The 21,758-nt window shown below is 41.1% G+C and overlaps 1 protein-coding gene across 4 annotated transcripts in view; it reads right to left on the reverse strand.

Moving 5' to 3' along the window:
• The window catches only part of sema6a (sema domain, transmembrane domain (TM), and cytoplasmic domain, (semaphorin) 6A), a 169,443-nt gene that overhangs the window by 89,138 nt on the left and 58,547 nt on the right, over positions 1-21,758 (reverse strand). For all 4 annotated transcript variants that reach the window (XM_088993961.1, XM_088993965.1, XM_088993963.1 and 1 more), the window contains exons 2-3: positions 11,858-12,022; positions 10,269-10,386 (exon numbers count right to left, since the gene is read on the reverse strand). In XM_088993961.1, coding sequence (XP_088850087.1) covers positions 10,269-10,386; positions 11,858-11,957 — 218 coding nt within the window. In that variant the 5' untranslated portion in view covers positions 11,958-12,022. The remainder of the gene's footprint in view (positions 1-10,268; positions 10,387-11,857; positions 12,023-21,758) is intronic.

Here is a 21,758-nt window from a genome sequence, read left to right on the forward strand (position 1 = left end):
TCACAAGTGTTGTGGCAGCTGAGGAGTGAAAGTGGAGGCAGACATTAGCATCAAGGCAATGAATGTTGGATTTAAAAAAAAGGAATGCTAGTGAGCTGAGCGGGCAGCTGTGACTAGCCAATCATGCAGCTAGTATCACTAGCTGCTAGTGAAGAGCATAATGGCCAGAGCTAACACATTATGCATCAAGCTGCATAAGCAAATATAATGTTGGGTTGATTTGATAGCAGTTTTGTCAACTCACAACTCCCGAAGGAGGAGAAGAAATGGATTTGGTTGCAGATATACTGTTAATGCCATTTTCAGGACGGACTTTTCAAGAATAAATGGACATCATTAAGGTTTGTCAGCTCCGAAGCTAGCAAAATTAGCAAATAATATTGTAATTTTAGTGGACGTGTAGCACACTCGCAGCTGATTGATTCAGACATAGCACTACTGAAGGCCTTGGAGTGACATGCATTCAAAGTTATGAGGGCCCAAAATGTAACTTTACATACAGAGTAAAATTGAAAGCACTTCAAAAAAAGGTTCAGTATTAACTATGTAGCCCGGAATTAGTCACAAGCTAGCATGTGGACTAGCACTAATTATTACTTCAAAACCGATATTACGTCAAAGCCGAAACCTAGATTATGCCCCAATGTGTCAACTAAACCATTTGAGATTATAACCCAAGCATGACATGCACTCGCTCAGAATTTATCCAAAGCGTACTCAACCCCGGTCTGGAAAGAGCAGAGTTACCCCGCTTCGGGATAGGGCGTAATCAACCACCCAAGCAATAAAACTCAGGCAAACACCTCGAAATATATGTTTATACCAAAGTATAACCTGAAACATCCAATATCACATCAACGTGTTGAAAATCCAAAATGAAAGTAATGGGTAGGAAAGATCCGCAGCTCAACATGGCACGGTCACAATTCGACTGCAAGTATTTTAGACACACGGCACGTTACGTTAAAGAGTTTGATGTTTCTCTTTATTTGTAAGTAGGTTCGTTGTCAGATCTCCCAGGCAGGTGACGCGCAGAGCTTGATCGTGGCGTGGAGTCGAGCAAGTCGTGCCGTGATATCCGTCCGACGCCCGGCGTGAGCCGGGCGTGAGTCCGAGATGAGTCTGCCCCGTGGTTCGCCCAATCTCTCTGTCCCGCGACAGCTCCTTTTATACAACTTACAAGCGTGTGCTATGCGTCAGGGTGATACGCACATCAAGGAGATCAAGAAATTGAAAGACATGAAAGTGTTGAAAGGCGCACTTCAAAATCATACACTCGTGTGACGCAACAATGTTCCAAGCCAAACCTTTAATCCAGGTGACTATTGTAAGTATAAGCTTTGTTGTACCGAATGCGTACATGGCTGCATGCGTAGGAAAGAGGAAGAGAGCGAAGTGTAATCTCGGTCATTAGTGGGTTTTAACAGGATTTGGTACAGCTATAATAATGGACACTCTTGCTGCCTTCACCATTGGAGAACACGCCACTGGCAACCATACATGATCCCTCGCGTTGGATTGTTATCGTTGCTATAGTGAGGAACTAACGGAGCGCCGGGAATGTCTACTATATGCCGCGTGTGCACACAGAGCCATGGTATGCCAGCTATATAGTAACACATTCACACATACCATGCCACATTCAGTGAGGATGGCTTTGATTTGCCTTCACGTCCTTTAATGTCCGCCGACCATCCCACTAAAAAAAAAATGTTTATTACGCTGCAAGCGGTCATGCGACCGATTTCTAATTAAGAGCCTTTTCAGTATAAAAGGTGAATATTTTAAACCTGCAGGTGATTATTACATCAGCATGTTGCCAACCTCTAACTGCGGCTCATTCATTCAATTTGAAAAATGCACCCTTCCAACCATTACTAAATTGACTCAGACGGGAAAAATGACTCTGCTCAGTCAATTGAGCAGTTACTGTATAAGATGTGGACTCCTTCAAATAGTAAAAAAATATATATAACAAAAATAATATATAACAGCACATATGGATTAATTTCGCCTTAATGACATAATTAAAGGTTTGTGTTCCTGATATGTCACTTGTAACGATACATTTTCTTTTATCCAACCGTCCGTCAGTCCGTCCGTCCGCCCGCCCATCTATCTATCTATCTATCTATCTATCTATCTATCTATCTATCTATCTATCTATCTATCTATCTATCTATCTATCTATCTATCTATCTATCTATCTATCTATCTATCTATCTATCTATCTATCTATCTATCTATCTAGCAAGCTAGTTATCTAGCTATCTAGATTGCTATCTAGCTGGCTATCTAGCTAGCTATTTAGCTAGCTCTCTCCTATCTATCTCGCAATCTATCTATTTATATATTTATGTATGTATTTATATACCATTTAGTCTCAAATCCAACAATATAGGATTATATAGCTTATATAGAATAGCCAGTCAAAAGAAAAAAAGGACCAGTGCTCGGAAATGGATAGGCAAAAAAGAAAATGGTGTGTCATGTATTCTTTATGTCAGACATTATTAAACATTTACCCCTTGCTCAGAAAATACTTTCCGAGTACCACCATCCTGATCAATATTAAAAATCAGAAATGAAGTATATTTATGGATTCCAATTCATTTTATTTCACGTGATAAAAATTAAACTGCACGTGTCCTCCGTGTTTATCAGGAAAAGTATAACTTGTGAAAATGACATTGAAAAAGGCACATACATGAAAGTCAATTTGCCTCTTGGCGTCTGTTAGCGAACAGACTCTCCCTCCGGTTCAACTTTGACCTTTGTGCACTTTATTATTGTGTGTGAATATTTCTCAGGATAGTAATGAGTTCATAAAGACGTCCAATAAGGGAAACCGCCATGGGCGTCTGCACGCACTCTGATCTGACTGCAACATGATAAATGGGTTGCAATCAGAGTCGTTGATTTAAAAGAGGTTGGCCACAAATACATGCACACCAAAGATACACACACACACACACACACACACACACACACACACACACACACACACACACACGCACACGCACGCACACGCACACGCACGCACACGCACACGCACACGCACACGCACACACACACACACACACACACACACATACAAAGGCACAAACACGTGCGCATCCAAGCAAAGTAAATGATGAATTTCCTGAAGCTCTGTGATGAATTACCTCTGAATGTCATGCAGCGTGTACCTTGAAAGTGAAATATGGATCACTGGGGAAAGAGGAATCTACCATCAAGAGAAGTTCACCGCTGAAATTATGACGCATTGTTAAAGCACCTGTGGCAGGGTGCATACAATCACCGGCCACAACGTTAGGTACACCGGTTCAGTCGCATCGCATTCGGCGGACTTCCAGTCTCATCTTGGATGCAACCATGGTACGGTGTACCGTATTTTCCTGCGTAAAGGGCACACTCAGAAGCCTTGATTTTCTTCAAAAGGGAACCCTGCACCTAATACGCAGGTGCGCCTTATATGTGAAGTAATATTAAGCCACAACATGTCTCGTAGCCACGACAACATTTCCCCACCTGTTTATAGATTTATGTATTATATCTGGAACACTTTTTCATTAATTTAAGGTGCACCTTAAGTCCTGTGCGCCTTATATATGGAAAAAGTTTGAAAATACACCATTCATTTGGGGTCCGCCTTATACTCTGGTGCACCTTATACACCGGAAAAGATGTATGTTATTCATTGAAGGTGCACCTTATAATCCAGTGGGCCTTATATGTGAAAAAAAGTTTGAAAATACAGCATTTATTGGGGGTGCGCCTCATACTCCGGTGCGCCCTATACACTGGAAAATACGGTAATTAACGTTCAGTAGACAATGAATGTGTTCCTAGTGTAGAAATAGCCCATTTCTTACCGGCAAGTATAAAATGAATTGGAAAATACAGGATATATTGTAGTATCTGTGATGTGTGTCATGTACATGTATTTAAGAGGTGGGAGCTGTTGTGAGCGTCCTGGGTGTGAGCTGGCATTGACAGCAGCTGCTGGGTGAGTGTGGTAATGGGGTTGTGTTTTTCTTTTATCGAATAGTGCAACAAAAAAAACATTTAAGTAAAATGCTTTTTTAATGTTTATTTATTTATTTATTTATTTATGTGGGTATTATTTATATGTGTATTATTTATTTACTTATTTATTTATTTATCATGTATTCATTTATTATTTTTTTATTTGTGGGTTTATTTATTTATTTGTTTTTTTTGTGTATTAGTTATATGCATATTATTTACATATTTACAATGTATTCATTTATTAATATATTGATTTTTTTGTTTATTTGTGGGTTTGTGTCTATTTATTTATTTATTTACATGTTTATTTATTTATTTATTTATTTATTTATCTATGTTTCTATTTATCTGTTAATTTATTTATTATAATGTACTGATGTGTTTATTTATTTCTGTATCTGTTTATTATTTATTGGTGATGTTTTTCCTCTTATTCATGTTCATTGCCCTCAGTTATAAGGATGGTACAAAGTTAAAAAATAAAAAATAACATTGCCGTTACGTGAAGTAAAAAAACTACGCTTTTTTGGGGGTGATGATTATTCCTTCCGTACACTGTGATGTTTTTCTTCTTAATAGAAGTCGGTAAAATTCAAATTTTGTTTTCATAATTTTCTGAATAGCCCGACTCCTTATTCATGTTCATTGCCCTCGCTTATAAGGACGGTACACAGCAAAGATAATGAGTTTGGCTCTCGAAACAAACACATTTGTTTGGTGAATTGCTTGGCTTTTAAAGCAAAATGAATCCATTTTTCAGCACTTATCCTCACAAGGCTGAACACAAATAAAAAGAGAAGGATGAGCTTGCTGGCAGGCTGCGTCATGAACACGCCAGCCTTGCATCTCATTAAGCTCCACTTCCACTGTGGCACTGACTCTGATTCCGAATATTAAGGCTATAAATGATTCCTGACCAGAATATGTAATTGGGATTTAAAAGCTGACAGGGCTAATGACATTTTCATACCTATTGGTGAATGTGATACGAGCTACCGAATCGTAGCTTAGTAATGCACATGCATTCGGGCACACGTGAGGCCGGCCGAGTGAAGCGGTGCACATTCGTTCTCCTCAAATCAACACATTTCATTCAAACACACAAAACCTGATTTATTCATATCAATCAACTCATCTGTTGCTCAGTTTGGCTCAATACTTTTTCCCCCTTCATACATACGCCACTGTCTATTTACAATTTCATTCAGTAGCTCGTATTAGGGATCACGTTAATTCATTGCCAGCATCAAAACCAAAGCCAAAGGGACTCAATAGTGTGTGCAGGCGGCCATGAAAGAAAAAACATAGGCTGGGTCGAATATTGGGGGGCTTTGGATAGCGTTCACAGAGGCCATCTGCAAACTGCAGCGCACCAACGTCTGACTGGAGGCATGGTGGCAAAGCTGGCTGTAGAATAAACAAGTCATCTGACTGCTGCATAAAAATGACTATTTAATACACTGCTTTGCTGGCAGAGCGCTTTTAAATGGATATTCTGCTTTAACTTCTCATCACTCTACAGTTCCTGATATCCGGTTGCAATCTAGTCCGGCATATCAACAACACTTGTTTTCGTCGCGGATAATCGATGGCAGGTCATTCGGCTCGCTTTAATTTCACAAAAGACAGTCCATTATTCCGAGAGGTGGCATACCTCTCCTGTGACGAACTATGCTAAGCACAAACACATTTTAACTCATTCACTGCCATTCCGGAATTTATTCGGGAATTGAAAAGCATGACGTGGAGCGCTGTTCCCAAATGTGTTCGGGTTTTGGGCTTTCTTGCAGGAGGGGTGCCGATTAAGTGCTGGTCAGACCTCTGGCAGTGTTTTTCCTCCCATAAGGGGGCAGCATTTACCTTTTCTACAGTCACCGCCATTTCAAGCTCAGATTACTCCAGACCGCTATAACTTAGTTATAGACACCTAAAACTTTGTTCATTTTAGAGCATTTTGACCATGGTTCGGGCCAACAAGGCCTTCTCTGCTGGCTTTCAATCAGAAAGGCTTTAACTCATTCACTGCCATTCACGAATTTATTCGGGAATTGAAAATGTGACGTAGAGCGCCATTCCCGAATTTGTTCAGGTTTTGTTTTTTCATGCTTGGGTGGCGATAAAGCGCAGGCCTATACCTCTGGCATTTTTTTCCTATTCCACAAGAGGGAAGCATTTCCCCTTTTCCCATGTTAGCCCTTTGTCCCAGCTTCAGTTGTTGTTAAAGCGCTATCTAAACCAACATGTTTGAATTGCATTGTATTTTGGACAGCCTCTCCCATTTCAAGCTCAGATAACTCCAGACCCAAATAATTTTGGAATTAACTCTTTTTTTTCTGATGAAAGAAGACAGTCTAAGCGTAGTGGTTCTTAATCTCATTGGATGCACCGAACCCCACCAGTTTCATATGCTCAGTCACCGAACCCTTCTTTCAATGACTGCCCACTAACTGAAGACTAGTCTGAGGGATGGACCTCTGCGGCGGAGGATCCACCCTGAGACCGAGACACCAAACCCCTAGGGTTCGATCAAACCCAGGTTAAGAACCTTAGACTCTAAGGTTTCTTTGTTTAGGTAGTCCTAAATCTCAATACTCTGTAGGTCCTGAAATTTGAGTGAAAATGACAAAAACCCTCTCCCTGAAGTGGACACATGTATGCACATCGTCTGGCAGTGAATAAGTGAAGCAATTTCTTAGCACCTACGGTTATACATTTCATTAAGCCCCTTTTCAAATTGCGCTTGGTTTTCTTGGTGTTCATCGAAAGACCACCTTACTTTGCTTTACCAATAGGTTGGTCAAATAATGTTAGTACTCTAAAATCATTCTGCCAGGCTAGGTCCTGTTGACTTTTTTTTCTATTCAATATGTGATGTGGTGTTTTCACATTGAAGGCACATTGTGTGAAAAGGTATTTACAAGAAACCTTTAGAGTAAAAAAAAAACCAGAGTACTCTATGGTTTTTGAGTCGCTGATGGTAAAGCGGTACTCTAGCCGTGTAGGTGTGTGGGCAATGTGAGATCGGTTCTTGCCCAATGGCTGTGTGAATGCTAGTTTGTCCCTGTAGGACATTTTAATACGCATTTTGTTGACTGTAATCAAGACTTTTTTTCTCATGTGATGTACAGTTTGTAAAGCTCTCATGATGGCCGCAATTCCATTGACTATGTTCATTGTCTACATTTAAAAACATCTTTCAATGGCTCTGTTCATTCAACACGCAGAAGACAAACCCCTGCTTGATCTGCTTGACAACTGGTTAGTGTGATAGAGTGGGCAAAACGCGAGTGGACATACACTAACACACAAACACACACACACAGGCCTGCAAACACACCCCTCAAATAAACCCTCTGTCACCCAATTCCCTCCCTCGTGTGCCCCTAAAACTGCTGGTGGGCGACAGTTGCACCACAGTCACAGGCGCCCTTCCCCACACATGCATAGACAAGGACCCGCACGCACACACATTCATGCACACACAGTTGTCCCTAATGACGACAGATATGTTCAAAAGCAACAGTCTCCTTCAGCCACTTAATTTGACATGCTTGGGAGCAAAACAAAGACCACCCCCTTTTCTTTGTGTTTTTTTTCACCCAGTCAAGCTTGAACTCATCTACCCAAAAGAGGAGGGGCTTGGGGGTCAGGTCGAGCTGATAAGCATTGCGGAGACCTTTTAACATTCTAGCTTGATAGCAGCGAATGCATTCCAAATTGCATGTGCTAATAATGGCACACTTGCTGCTCCTCTAATTGCTCATTGTGTCACGAGGCGGATTAACGTTTCTTAACTCATTCACTGCCAGACGTGCAAAAATGTGTCCACTGCAGTGCCAAGGTTTTTGTCATTGTCAATCGAATTCCAGGACCCACAGAATATGGAGTTTTAGGACTACATAAACATTCAATGCATCGTAAGAAACCTTAGACTCTCTTCTTTCATCAGTTAATTCCTAAGTTATATGGGTCTGGTGTTATATGAGCTTGAAATGAGAGCGGCTGTCCAAAATATAATGCAATACATACATAATAGTTTATATAGCACTTTAACAAGAGCTGAAGCTGGAACCAAGCGGTAACATGGAAAAAGGGATTTGCTGCCCCCCTTGTGGAAAGGAAAAAACATTACCAGAGGCCATGGCCAGCGCTTTATCGGCACCCAAATAAGAAAAAAACTAAACCCGGACAAATTCGCGAATGGCGCTCTAAGGCATATTTTTAATTCGTAAATGGCAGTGAATGAATTAAATAGTCACAAATAAGAGCGATGAGGAAAATCAATGAAAGCGTCCTGCGTGCGACCCCTGCTGTGTCACTGAGCTGTGTTTGCATGGGAATAAAAGCCCTTAAGGTGAGGGCATTGACAGACAGAGATAGAAAAAGTAGTGTGACATTTGTGAGGACATTCAAGTCGCCAGGAAAGACTTTATCGTGTTTCTGTATGTCTTTTGGGTGCAAGGTTAACATAAAAGAAGATTGGCTGGCAGCTAGCTCAAAACAGGAAACAGTGAGACCTCCTCCAAGGACGAACAGAAATACTGGATTGTGAAAGTCTTTATGTTGGCTGTGAGAGGAAAAACAACTTGCCGAACATCAATTGAAGTCTGGTTGTCCTGGAAGAGGAATTGCGATCAATGTTTTTTTCTCCCCAAATGGTCTTTTGACTTTTAGCTTACAGAGGCTCAGATCAGGGTAGTTCGCTAAATTTTTCTGCTAATTTTTTCAGCTACATTTTTCTGCCGTCTAACACAAATAAACCTGATGTGATTTGTTTTTGACACTGTTTATGATCTTAAAATTTTGTTGCAAATTTGGAATGTTTAAATGTTTGGAAGTGAGGTAGGTTCCACTCCCACCCTGCAGATGGTAATTAGTAATTAGAAAATAGATGAAAGCTGTCAAGCCATTCAGGGACCCAAAGAAGGCAACATTTTTATTCCAAATCGCTTTTTCCTCACATAAAAATGATGCCGCACCCGTTAGGGTACATTTCATGTATTTAAAGGGGGACAAAATGATGAATGACGTTTGAATCGCTTATATTCAAACACAGGGCTGTCTCAGGATATGAGTATAATTACGAGCTGAGTGATAAATGAGTTATCGCTTCACACATTTCTTTTTGTCCTGAGATAAGTTCTCATATTAAATGTGAATGTGATTCAATGGACGGCCGTCAAATGGCAAAACACATCACAACATCCATCGGCAGTGGGAGGGCAGTAAGTTGGTGGCAGTACTGTGCCATTATGATCGTTAGCATCTTACAATCGATGAAATGTGTGTTTAAATAGTATAAAACTGGCAAGTGCATGTTTCCTACAAATAAATAAATAAATAAATAAATAAATAAATAAATAAATGAATAATGGAATTGGATTAGCCTTTATTAGTCACGCAGTGGAGACCAAATAAATACATGTGAATAAATAAACAAAAGAATAAATACATAAATAAATAAGTAGGCAAATAAATAAATAAAAAATAAATAAATAAATATGTGTGGATACATTTATCTAGATTTAAATAAATAAATAAGTAAATAAATGAATTAAGGGCGGCCCGGTAGTCAAGTAGTTCACACGCCGGAGGTTGTGAGTTCACGACCCGGTCCGGGCTCCCTGTGTGGAGTTTGCATGTTCTCCACAGGCCCACGTGGGTTTACTCCGGGTCCTCCAGTTTCCTCCCACTTTCCAAAAACATGCATGGCAGGCTGATTGAACATGCCAAATTGTCCCTGGGTATGAGTGTGAGAGTGACTGGTTGTCTCTTTGTGCCCTGCGATTGACCTGCAACCAATTCAGGGTGTCCCCTAGCGAATGCCCGAAAGACGGCTGGGATAGGCTCCAGCACCACCCGTGACCCTAATGAGGATATATCAGTAAAGTGGAAAGTGGCTGGATTATATATATATATATGAATAAATAAATAAATGAAATAAACATGGTGAGAAAATGTGTTTTGTTTTCAGGTGATAACTTTTCCACAAGGGCCGAACCAAGGACTACCCGTATTTTTCATTATGCCGTCATTAAAAAAAACACCTCCTGTCAGGCATAAATACAGGCAGCAATAAAAAGCATCGAGTCAAAGCTGCAATGGATCCCTTGTGATTCATAAAGCTATAGATAACTTCCACTTGTAGACAGATAGGACACCTGCCCGGCCATCAGTGTCAAGCTCCCAATAATCAGCGAGAATCATTGCGGCCGCAACAACATTTCTTAGCTTACCTGGCGGCGATGAATAAAGTCTTGTTCATGATCCTGATGAGTTGGATGTCCAGTTTGTGCCGCTGCGTGCTGTTTCTGCCAGGCTTGTGGCCAACAAAGGCCGGGTACTGCTTTGTGTCTGAAAAGCGGACAAGAAAAAAAAAATCCCACAGCTAAAAGGCTTTGACGACATGATTGCTCAAGTTTCTGGACATCGTATGTCGGGATTCGGATCAAATGTCAACACATCTGCTGCCTGAGCGCTTGTTGTGGCTTTAAATTATATGGCGAGAAAGAAAAAAAGTGCAGGGCACTGTACTATGAAATTGTTCTGTTGTTAGTGGCTTGGGATGAAAGCGCTTGCACAGAACAGAAGCAGTTCAATGTCAGGCTACTCTTCGTGGGAGAGACAACTTTGAGCATTTCTCTGTGGACCTCCTTTTTTGTTTCGCAAAGCAGAAGGGAAAAAAGTGGATCGGGTTATTTCATATGGGCTGGGCACACATGTGGCTTGAAAGGATGTCTTTGAAATGTTTTTATACATTTGTTTTTTATATTCACAATGTATTTAGCATTCGTCAACATGCCACTGAGGATTTTCGGTATTACTTCAATGAATCGTAGAATATAACATTTAGACATTTTAGTACATGTTCACTCTGATTTACACAAGATGTGTAATGCTTTGGATCATCATGCATTGATTTCACATGCCATTAATGCCATCTTAAACCATAATTATGATATTACAGGAGGAGTGTACCATCAGGGAAGGTAACATTCGGTTGAAACTGCAAAAATGGCTGCAATATTTTCTGACGTGACAGACAAACAGAGAGGGAGAGAGAGAGAAAGAGAGAGAGAGAGAGAGAGAGAGAGAGAGAGAGAGAGAGAGAGAGAGAGAGAGAGAGAGAGAGAGAGAGAGAGAGAGAGAGAGAGAGGCAGAGACACAGTGACAGTGACAATGACAGAGAGACAGAAACAGAGAGACAGATAACACAGAGCGACAGAGACAGAGACAGAGGGAGTGGGAGACAGAGAGAAACAGAGACAGAGGGAGTGGGAGAGAGAGAGAAACAGAGAGACAGAGAGACAGAGCGACAGAGGCAGAGACAGAGGCAGAGACAAAGGGACAGAGACAGAGACCAAGAGACTGACAGACTGAGAGACCGAGAAACAAAGAGACCGAGATACCGGAAGACCGAGAGAGAGAGACAGGTAGAAAGAGACATAGAGAGACAGACAGAGAGAGGTAGAGAGAGCGAGAGAGAAAGAGAGACAGAGAGACAGGGAGAAAGAGAGACAGAGAGACAGAGATACAGAGAAACGGAGAGACAGAGACAGACACAAAGAGACAGAGAGACAGCAAAACAGAGAAACAGAGAGACGGCAAAACAGAGAAACAGAGAGACAGAGAAACAGAGAGACAGAGACAGAGAGAGACAGACAGAGAGAGACATAGACAGACACAGACAGACAGACAGACAGATAGATAGATAGATAGATAGATAGATAGATAGATAGATAGATAGATAGATAGATAGATAGATAGATAGACAGATAGATAGATAGATAGATAGATAGATAGATGACTAAAATGTGCTACTCACAATTGCCGTGGGAGATGCTGATCGGCTCAGTGTCTTCGGGGAAGCCTGCCCCAGCTATGTGCAGTAGCATGAAGTAGAGGAGGAAGGCCTCTGACCTCATGGTCGCACAACTCGACTGCTGATGCTGCAGCTGCTGGTGGTCCTCTGGTGCAGATGTAGCTCAGCCTGCAGGAAAACGAGCAAAGATGAAGCTGAGCAAATGCAGGAAGCTAAAAATAAGACTTGCAGAATCGAAAAGCAGCACTTTACATTGCGTGAATAGATCCAATATGTATGAATCAAGAGGTATATTTCAAAGTGAAGAGCCATAAGTGGCTTTGGAAAGCAACGTATGTCATTGATTGATGTCAGGCGAAGCAGATCTTTCTGGAAATGCCACGGCAGATTAACCTGCCCTCAAGGAGGATCGAGACCTCCATATGTAAAATTGGACCCTCTCCTATTTCCTGTATGAGTCATCCGACAAACATGCTTCTTTCTTTGCAATACTGCAGACTCCTTACTATCGCTTTTCTTGGCTATCTGCCTACACCTGAGCTTTAGGAAACACATCCCTAATTAATTAATTCATTCAATGCCATTCCCTAATTTATTCGATAATTGAAAATATGACGTGGAACGTCATTCCCGAATTTGTTCGGGTTTTGGTTTTTCTTGCGGGGCGTGCTGATAAAGCGCTGGTCAGACCTCTGGCAATGTTTTTCCCTTCCACAAGGGGGCAGCATTTGCCTTTCGTACTACCGGGCCCACTTGCACCTCATAGGACTACCGACCCATATAAATTAACTCTTTTTTTCTAATGAAAGAAGAGAGTCTAAGGTTTCTTACGCTGCATTGAATGTTTATGTAGTGATAAAACTCAATATTCTGTGTATACTGGAATTTGAGTGAAAATGAGCTCAAACGTACCACAGTGCCTCTGTGGAGGCTTCCCTGAGTTGTTCTGAATGTTCCCTTTCCTAAAAATTATGTTTCTATGAGACATCGTATTTACTGGAGTATGAGGCGCACCTCCAAGAAATGGTGTATTTTCAAACTTTTTCCATATGTAGGGTGCATGGGAGTATAAGGCGCACCCCCAATGAATCATGTATTTTCAAAATTATTCCATATAAAAGGCACACTGGAATATATGGCGCACCTTCAATGAATGAAAACAAGTTTTCCAAATATAAGGCACACCACATTATAAGGCGCTACAGTAGAGGCTGCGGTTATGCATTACTTTTATGGGGAGGAAATGGCGTCGGTGGCTGCTAAAAGTAGTTGCGAGACCTGTTGTGGCACAATATGACTTCACATATAAGGCGCACCAGCGTATCAGTAACAGGGCCATCTTTTGAGGAAAGTCATGGCTTTTGGGTGTGCCTTATACACTGGAAAATACGGTAATTTGTTTAATACAGTAAAGTCTCGTTATATCGATATTCTCGGGAGTCGGAAAAAATATCTATATAACCGGACTATCGATATATCCGATCCTGCGGCATGTAAATTTTCTCCTTGCGTTCATAGAAATAGTATCGTAATAAGCAGTACTATCGATATAACCGATATCGATATAACGAGACTTTACTATATTTTCCTTTTCATGAAAAAAAACAATGATTTGGTTTATCTCAATTAGTTTTGAAACAAAAATGGCGCTGTTAAGTATTCACTGACCTTAGGTGCCAAATTTTCATTCAAAAAATATATCCAGTGGGGAAAAAAAATCCCCAAGGGTACACTGATATTTCCTCAGCTACAGCAAACTTCACGAAGCCTTTTGGTTTAATTCAAGAATTAAAGAAGAACAGCGGTGAAAATGTGTACAAAGTTGAACCCATTAAAGATTTCAAGAAAACAATCCCTTTATTATATCACTCCCTCCCCCCATTGAAAATGGATGATCGATCGGATTGATAAACAAGTTGGAATTGGAATTTTTATCTCCGCCAAGTCGACAAATAAAGCTTTGCACTTTGTTCATTTTTTCCCCTCAAAAACAAAACTGACAGTTCATTATACATTCCATTAAAACATTACACTGCTGCGTCCTCCCATTTCCCGAATTACCTGGGATGTCATCCCCCCCCCAACGCAGTTTTATACGGCATGCAAATTTATGTGCTCCCAGACTAGACATGCCACGCCGAATCCTCCCGCCGTTTATGGCGACAGATTACAGCCATAAATCAAATGCGACAATTATTGCGTTGGTAATCTAATCAAGAAGAAAGCGTTTCATTTGCATTGTGCTCTTTCTTTTTCTTTTTTCATTGAGTTTGAGATATTGCTGGGAAGATGCTTCTACTATGAGAAATTAAATAAAAGAGTCGGTTTAAATTTCCTTCACTCTGATAAAACCTGTTTATCCTACCACATATTATCCTTCACTAAAGAAGAAGGGGAAAAAGAGAGTGAGAGAGAGAGGGGATGGGGATTATTTTTTTTACTTTTCAATGTCTCTCCCTCTTTCTCTGCCTTCATGCTCCTGTGAATCTCATTGAGGAGAGGAATGAAAACACCATTCACACAGAGGATCACTTTCACACTGAGGAGAATAGCAAAGCTTTGGAAAAGCCTGAAGACCACCTTCATCTCCTTTGCTCCTCTTCCTCTCCAACCAATTTAGACACACAAAAACACGTACACACTAAAAAAACCAAAATAATCTACTTCCAACTTTTCAAATTGAATGACTTGTGAACCTTGACATAACCATGCAAGGCATAAGATGGCACCCCAAACCCTCCATAACCCTTATCCTAAAAAATAATAATAAATGTACTTTGGTTTTTCCAGATGGGATCTTGATCACTGCAAAGTGAAGATATGACTGCAAAAAGCTGCTACTTCCATGTGTTATTGACTTTGATAGAAGAGTAATGCCAGGCGATGAATCAAAATTCGTCTTCTATTCAGTATTTGCTGGATTTATTTATTTTTTTTAAGGAGGAGAATAAGATGCACTAAATGGCTTCAAATGAAACTCAAAGGCCGCTTTCATCACCGCATGAGTAATAGCGAGACCCACACTGGCTCTTCTGTAGGAGAAATTGCTTCCTTGTGTGCTTAAATCTTAAGTCTGAAAAGCTACTGTAGCGCACACACTCAGAACATCAAGACTCAAGGACTGCACGTGCGACTGTAAATTACCGAAACGCCACAGGTGGAAGTCGTAGCTTCCTTTTTCCGCTAGAAATGACCCCCTTACCCCAAAAAAGCCTTCTTTTGAACTTTTTCGATGGCTTGAAACGCATACTGGCGCATGAAAACGCAGCTACTATCAATAAGTTGGTGGTATTCTGAGTACAAATGTTTGTGAAAACAGATTTTTGGTGGAGGGGGGGAGGGGGGTCAATCAAGCTAATTGCTAACAGGAGGCCGCTAACAGGTAGTTTAAAAACAAAATAATCCATCTTGGACAAAGTCTCTGGAGCTTTCCACAGAGTAACCACATCACATGCATGTACATCCTAAAATGAGCTGCCGACGGGGGCGACTAAAACAAACGAGCACCAAGCTTTGACAGTAAACACATTCGGAAACCTGATGATGTTTTGCTAGCTAATACGCTAATGTGGAAGTGTTTGCTGCTGGTACTCAGCTGCAAACATTTGTCAAGGTCGGCTGTTATAATTAGGAAAAGGAAGGAAATGCCATCACACATTTAGGTAACGGTCACTCTAGCAAATAAGGGGGGCTGTGGGGGGTAGTGTTATCTATTGTACATCAACATGATAGTTGAAGTATTTAGAAGCAAGAAAAAAACTAGTTTGAGACATACTATCGGCTGCTAATGATGGATTGTTTTGTTATAAATATATTCTTTGTTACTTAAGACAGGGAGTAAGAGGCGGGTAGTGCATTCATTGTTAATTCATTGCGGGCGCTGATTGGTCAGCCTGGGTGTCCATTGCGTAAACATCCAGCCCTTGAAACCACCAATGTGTCTGTGTACGTGTGCGTGTGTGAAGCACAGTAAATAGCCTATAGCAAGCGAGCTCGGCCGGAAAAAAGGCATGCAAAACAAAATCTAGTTGACAGCATCTCTGTCCAAACATTTTTCGTCATACTGTACCAGCAAAAATGTGCCGTATTGTCGTAAGTTGAATATTCGCAAGTTGAATGTTCGTAAGTTGAATGTTCCTAAGTTATTGAGCGTTTGTATTATTTATATTATTATAAGTTTTTCGTTTTTCCAACGCTCGAGTCAAAGTGGAAAACCTCCAACTGGAGGTCACATTGCAAACCCGGAGTCAAACAAGGTCGAGGTAACATCCGACTTACGAACTCACGAACTTAAGACCACCCGTACTTACGACCTCAACCTCCGGACCCTATTTTTTTTATTTTAACTCTACGCCTGGCACCGCAACACACTAACAGGCCGGCAACGCATCGGACAATTTTGGCCAGCCAGCCAGCATCTCACTCTCGCACAGCAATCGACCGTGTGATGGCATTTAGCCTCCGAGTCTCGATTCAACATTTTGAATGGATTTCGACTTATGACCATTTTGACTTACGACCATTTTGACTGACAACCATTTTGACTTATGACCATTTGGTCGGAACGGAACTCGGTCGTAAGTCGGTTGTTACCTGTATTTGGCTTATGTTTTTTGTAATTTTGGATAAGTGACAAAATGTTGGAGTAATATGAGATCAAAATATACACATTTATATGTATTTTTGTTTTCACACATATCAATGGTGTTCATAAGAAGAACGCTGGCAAAAATGGCTGCCGCTGCTCACCCGCAGAAAAATATATTTATTATTATTGTTATTATTATTATTATTATTATTAGTAGTAGTAGTAGTAGTAGTAGTAGTAGTAGTAGTAACAGTAGTAGCAGTAATAGTAGTAGTAGTACTAGTAGTAGTAGTAGTAGTAGTAGTAGCATTAGTATTATTAGTATAAATTTAAAAAAGTGATTGGTCATAAAGTACAGGCCGTCAGTGAATCATCCTGTGCGCCAGAAAGACAGGAGCGTCTTTGTTCAGAATTATCTGACATTATGTAAATTAACATTTTATATGCTAATTATTGGTGGTCTTAGTACTTAGTAGTATCGGTATCAGTATCGGTATCGGTATCGGTATCGAAAAACCCTTGTTTGAGGAACGCATTCTGATTTCTGAATAGATTTTAGGCAAATCGCATGTCTGTTTTAAGGAAGCAACAAAAAAACATATGACGCTACAGTGCAAAATCTCGCAGGATAAAATGACAAATTCTTCTGGGAGGGCTCATAGCAATTCATAAACCTGTACCCCCCCCAAATAAGAAAGGAAAAAGAGGACAGAACGACTATCTTTTTATCATGTGTCGCTTTGTGTACATTTAAGAATGATGGGAGGATGAAGACAACTCGGCTAAAATATTTCCATTGGGGAAAAGTCATTAAAGTATTGTCGGCCATGCTCTATAATCGCTGATGACAACAGAGGCATGTCAGTATCTAAGTGTTTTTTTTTCTTCATCACAGACGGACGTATAAGCAGAGGAAGTGTTCCATATTTATAGTTAAGTGTCGGCTTGTCGTAAATGCACTATGACAGCTTTGATTCGAGGGCGGCATGCCTGTGTTTATATTTGGCAGGCGGGATAACGTGTGCGGATGACAGGAGCGCCACGGGGAGGGGCCGTCTTAGGGGCGGTGTGGTCGCTAGACATGATTGAAAGGTAGAAAAGCTGAGGAAAAGCTACTGTTTGAACAGGCAGGGCGCCGCTTTTTGTGAAAGAGATCAGCCTTGGGATATGAATGAAAGCATTTGAAGGGTTGCTCATGGCTAACACATTTCCGAGATTCATAGCAGGGCATGCCAGAGTCAATCCCACCTGTCTTTGGGTAGTACGCAGGTGACACTCTCAACCAGTTGCCAGCCAATCGCAGGGCACAGATAGATGGACAACCGTTTGCACTGCACTGCATGTTAATAATCAGCATATTTGGAGACAATGAAGCGTTATTTTTGGCGGGTTTTTAGAATGTTAATAAATATTTATATGAATTATTCTAGGCACCGTGCATAAAATATTGATGGTGAATTGCTCGCAATGATATACAGTATGTGCTGTGTAGTATTGATTGATTCCTATGAGTACATCAGAAAATGGATGGATAGATGGAGTTTGGTGGATGAATGGATGAATATATAGATTTTTATGGATGAATGGATGAAAGGAAGGAATGGCTGGCTGGACGGACAGATGGATGGATGGATGGATGGATGGATGGATGGATGGATGGATGGATGGATGGATGGATGGATGGATGGAAGGAAAAATAATGGATGGATGGATAGATGGATGGATTGGATGGATGAACAGAAGGATGGATTGCATGAATTGGATGGATGATGGATGGGTGGATAAGTGGAAGGATGCCTGGGTGGATGGATGCATGGATGGGCTTGGATGGATGGATGATGGATGATAGATACATGGATGGATGGAGGGATGAATGGATGGATTGATGGGTTTGGATGGATGAATGGATGAACAGTTGGATAGATGGATGAATGGATGGGTGAGTGGATGGATGCATGGGTGGATGGGTGGATGCATGCATGGATGGGCTTGGATGGATAGATGAATGGATGGATGGATGGATGGATGGATGGTGGGATGGATGGCTGAATCAGACATTCAATACACTTCTAGAGCAGTCAAAATTTCACCCGGCGCTGTCTACTTCCTGATCACATCACCCGACACGCATGTTAATGTGAAGCCTGAATAGGGCCCGTCAGCAGTAAAAGGAAAAGATCAGATTGCATAGAACAGTCGAGACTTTAAAGCACTGATCCACCAACATGGAACACATCCAAGCATCAAGACTCCCAAACAGAGCCAAGACTTTTTATTTCCTTTTCACTTGTCGTCCCTGAGGAGGGAGGAAAATCACCATGAACCAGTATCCAACCTACAGTAAGCCCTCAAAAACTGACACACACACACTGACACCCCCCCCCCCCCCCAACACCCCCTTCAGATTTCTTGCTTTCGAGACAATGTCAGTCCTGCGATAATCCATCATGGTTTGATTATTAAAAGACAATGGAGTGGGCATGAATGAGGCGCCCCGTCGCTGTCGGGCCATTTATTGAAACAGAAGCCTCTGATGCATGGACGTCTCTCTTTTAAGGGCTGATGGATTGATTGTGGAAGCGAGCCAAAAAAGGCTCAAGGGAAGTACAAGGAACAAGAGATCTGAGGCACAGTGCCAACTTTGCCAAATAGGAGCCTCACCAAAAAAAAAAGGATTCACAGCGTCGAGATAAGCCGTTGTCTTAATAACGTCGCCTGTGGGATATTCAAAGATATTCAGTCTTTGCGTTTTCATCATTCTACTGATAAACCAGTGGGATGCTCAGAAGCATTTGGACAAAAGAGAATAATGGGAGAGAGACGTGTGTAAGAAACATCTAAAATGAGCATCACACCGACAAGCGTAAAAAAAAAATACGCCGCTTGTGATTTCAAATTAAAAGTCTCAAGCCAACAACAATTGGGTCTCATGAAAAATGCCAACGTTGAGGCAGACATTCTAACATTGTTTTCACTGTTGAGACGATTTGGAGTGTTCAATCAGCCTCCAGTGTGTGGCTACCTTTCCAGCAGCATGGAGAAATTTACATTTCACAGCAGCATAGTTATGAAAGGAAGGTGAAAGGAAAGAAAGAAGTAGAAAAATAAAATACAGGATATTTTATTTCCCTTTTGTCCATGTTAGCTTCCGCTGTTGTGAAAGCGCTATATATACCAATATGTATGTATTGCATTGTATTTTGGACGGCCGCCCTCATTTCAAGTTCATATAACTCCAGGCCCATATGATTTAGGAACTAATACTTTCATTGTGATGAAAGAAAGAAGTAGAAAAATAAAATACAGGATATTTTATTTTTCTACTTCTTTCTTTCCTTCCTTGAAAAATAAAATACAGGATATTTTATGTTTCTACTTCTTTCTTTCCTTTCACCTTCCTTTCATAACTATGCTGCTGTGAAATGTAAATTTCTCCATTGCGAGACTAATAAAGGTAAATCCAACCCAATGTATGTTTTTGGAATGTGGGATGAAACCGGAATACCCGTAGAAAACCCACGCGGTCATTGTGAGAACAAACTCCACACAGGGGAGGCCGGAGCCAGAATTTAACCACGCCTCTCTGCACGGTGAAGCGGACATACTCCGTCACCTTAACTCATTCACTCCCATTCCCCACTTTATTTGGGAATGGAAAATATGACATAGAGCGCCATTCCCGAATTTTTGGGGGATTTGGTTTTTCTTGCTGGCCACACCTATGGCAAAAAAAATTTCGCTTCCACAAGGAGGTAGCATTTCCCTTTTGTCCATGTTAGCTTCCGCTGTTGTTAAAGCGCTATATAAACCAATATGTATGTATTGCATTGTATTTTGGACGGCCGCCCTCATTTCAAGCTCATATAACTCCAGACCCATAGGATTTAGGAACTAATACTTTCATTGTGATGAAAGAAGAGAGTCTAAGGTTTCTTACGCCACATTGAATGTTTATGTAGTCCTAAAACTCAATATTCTGTGGGTCCTGGAATTTGAGTGACAATGACAAAAACCCTGGCAATGGAGTGGACACATTTTTGCACATCACCTGGCAGGGAATGAGTTAAAACAGATTATCTCAAATGTGTGGGGTACATTTTGAAAAGTGCACTCCACTCATAAAAAAAGTTACATATTTGAATGTCACCACCCGCTCATGCTGATAGAATCTGCAAAGTGTGGTCAAATACATTGTAGATAAGGACACGCTCTGTCACACGTGGCATTTTCCGACTGGTATTTGATCCAAATTTCTGTCTCGCCCGATGCCTCGAGTTCACAGTTTACATCGCCATGTGCGCTCGATCCCTTGTTCGCATAGCATTAAAGCGAGCTGGGAGATTTGTTTTCTAGCCAGGTGCAGTGGAGAAGAAGAAACATCACTGGAATGTCACTGCGCTAAATGCCACTTACACTGTGCCTCCCTGTGGAGTAAAGGAGGAGGGAGGTGGAGGGGGGGGGTGCTGTTGAAGCTGTCCCCACTCAAAAATTTCTTTGGGGAACTCTCTCCAAGGCAGACTGTCGCACCTCCTAAGGTGCTTTGTGGAGCGCTTCCAGCTGTGAAAGCCCTGTTCGGATTGTTTGGTTTGAAAAGGGCCAAGTATTTACTTACAAAGATGTCTGTCAAATGCTTTTGTAAAAAAAATCCCAAGGATCAAGCAGGATAGGACTTTTTTATCACTCTATTTCACGTCTTACTAAAAATAGTCTACGTGGAGGTTTGGGGGCCTCGTCTCCTGCAAGTGAGGAACCCAGCTAGTGGCAAGTACATTTTTCGTGTCACCTATCAGAGGCCAAATGCAAATCTATGCATCCAACAAAAGCCAGTGCAGCTCTGCTTACCCTTTTCTGTTTTGATTAGGAAAGTAATATCTCACACCCATTTTTCCTGATCATGTCACGGGAACAGAAACGTAACGTGGGTGTGGTTATGTAAATTAGCCTGATTGTTCCATACAAGACAAAGGTATTTATTTGATTGTCTACTTTCACACGTGTTATGTAGGTAGAACAATGTCATCCAAATATTTATAGATAGGGTGGTCAAAAGCCAATTTTCTTTTGACATATCCCGATCCTAGGCACAGTATTTTCCGGTGTATAAGGCACACCCAAAAGCCTTCATTTTCTTCAAAATATGACCCTGCGCCTTAGATGCAGGTGCACCTTATATGTGAAGTAATATTGAGCCACAACAGGTCTCACAACTACTTTCAGTAGCCACCGATGCCATTTCCCACCTATAGAAGAAGTAGTGCGTAACAGCCTCTACTGTACTACCTTATAAAATGTGGTGTGCCTTATATTTGGAAAACC

The sequence above is a fragment of the Hippocampus bargibanti genome, linkage group LG04 (genome assembly GCF_051943395.1).
Source record: "Hippocampus bargibanti isolate YZ-2025 linkage group LG04, ASM5194339v1, whole genome shotgun sequence".
Classification (NCBI taxonomy): Eukaryota; Metazoa; Chordata; class Actinopteri; order Syngnathiformes; family Syngnathidae; genus Hippocampus; species Hippocampus bargibanti.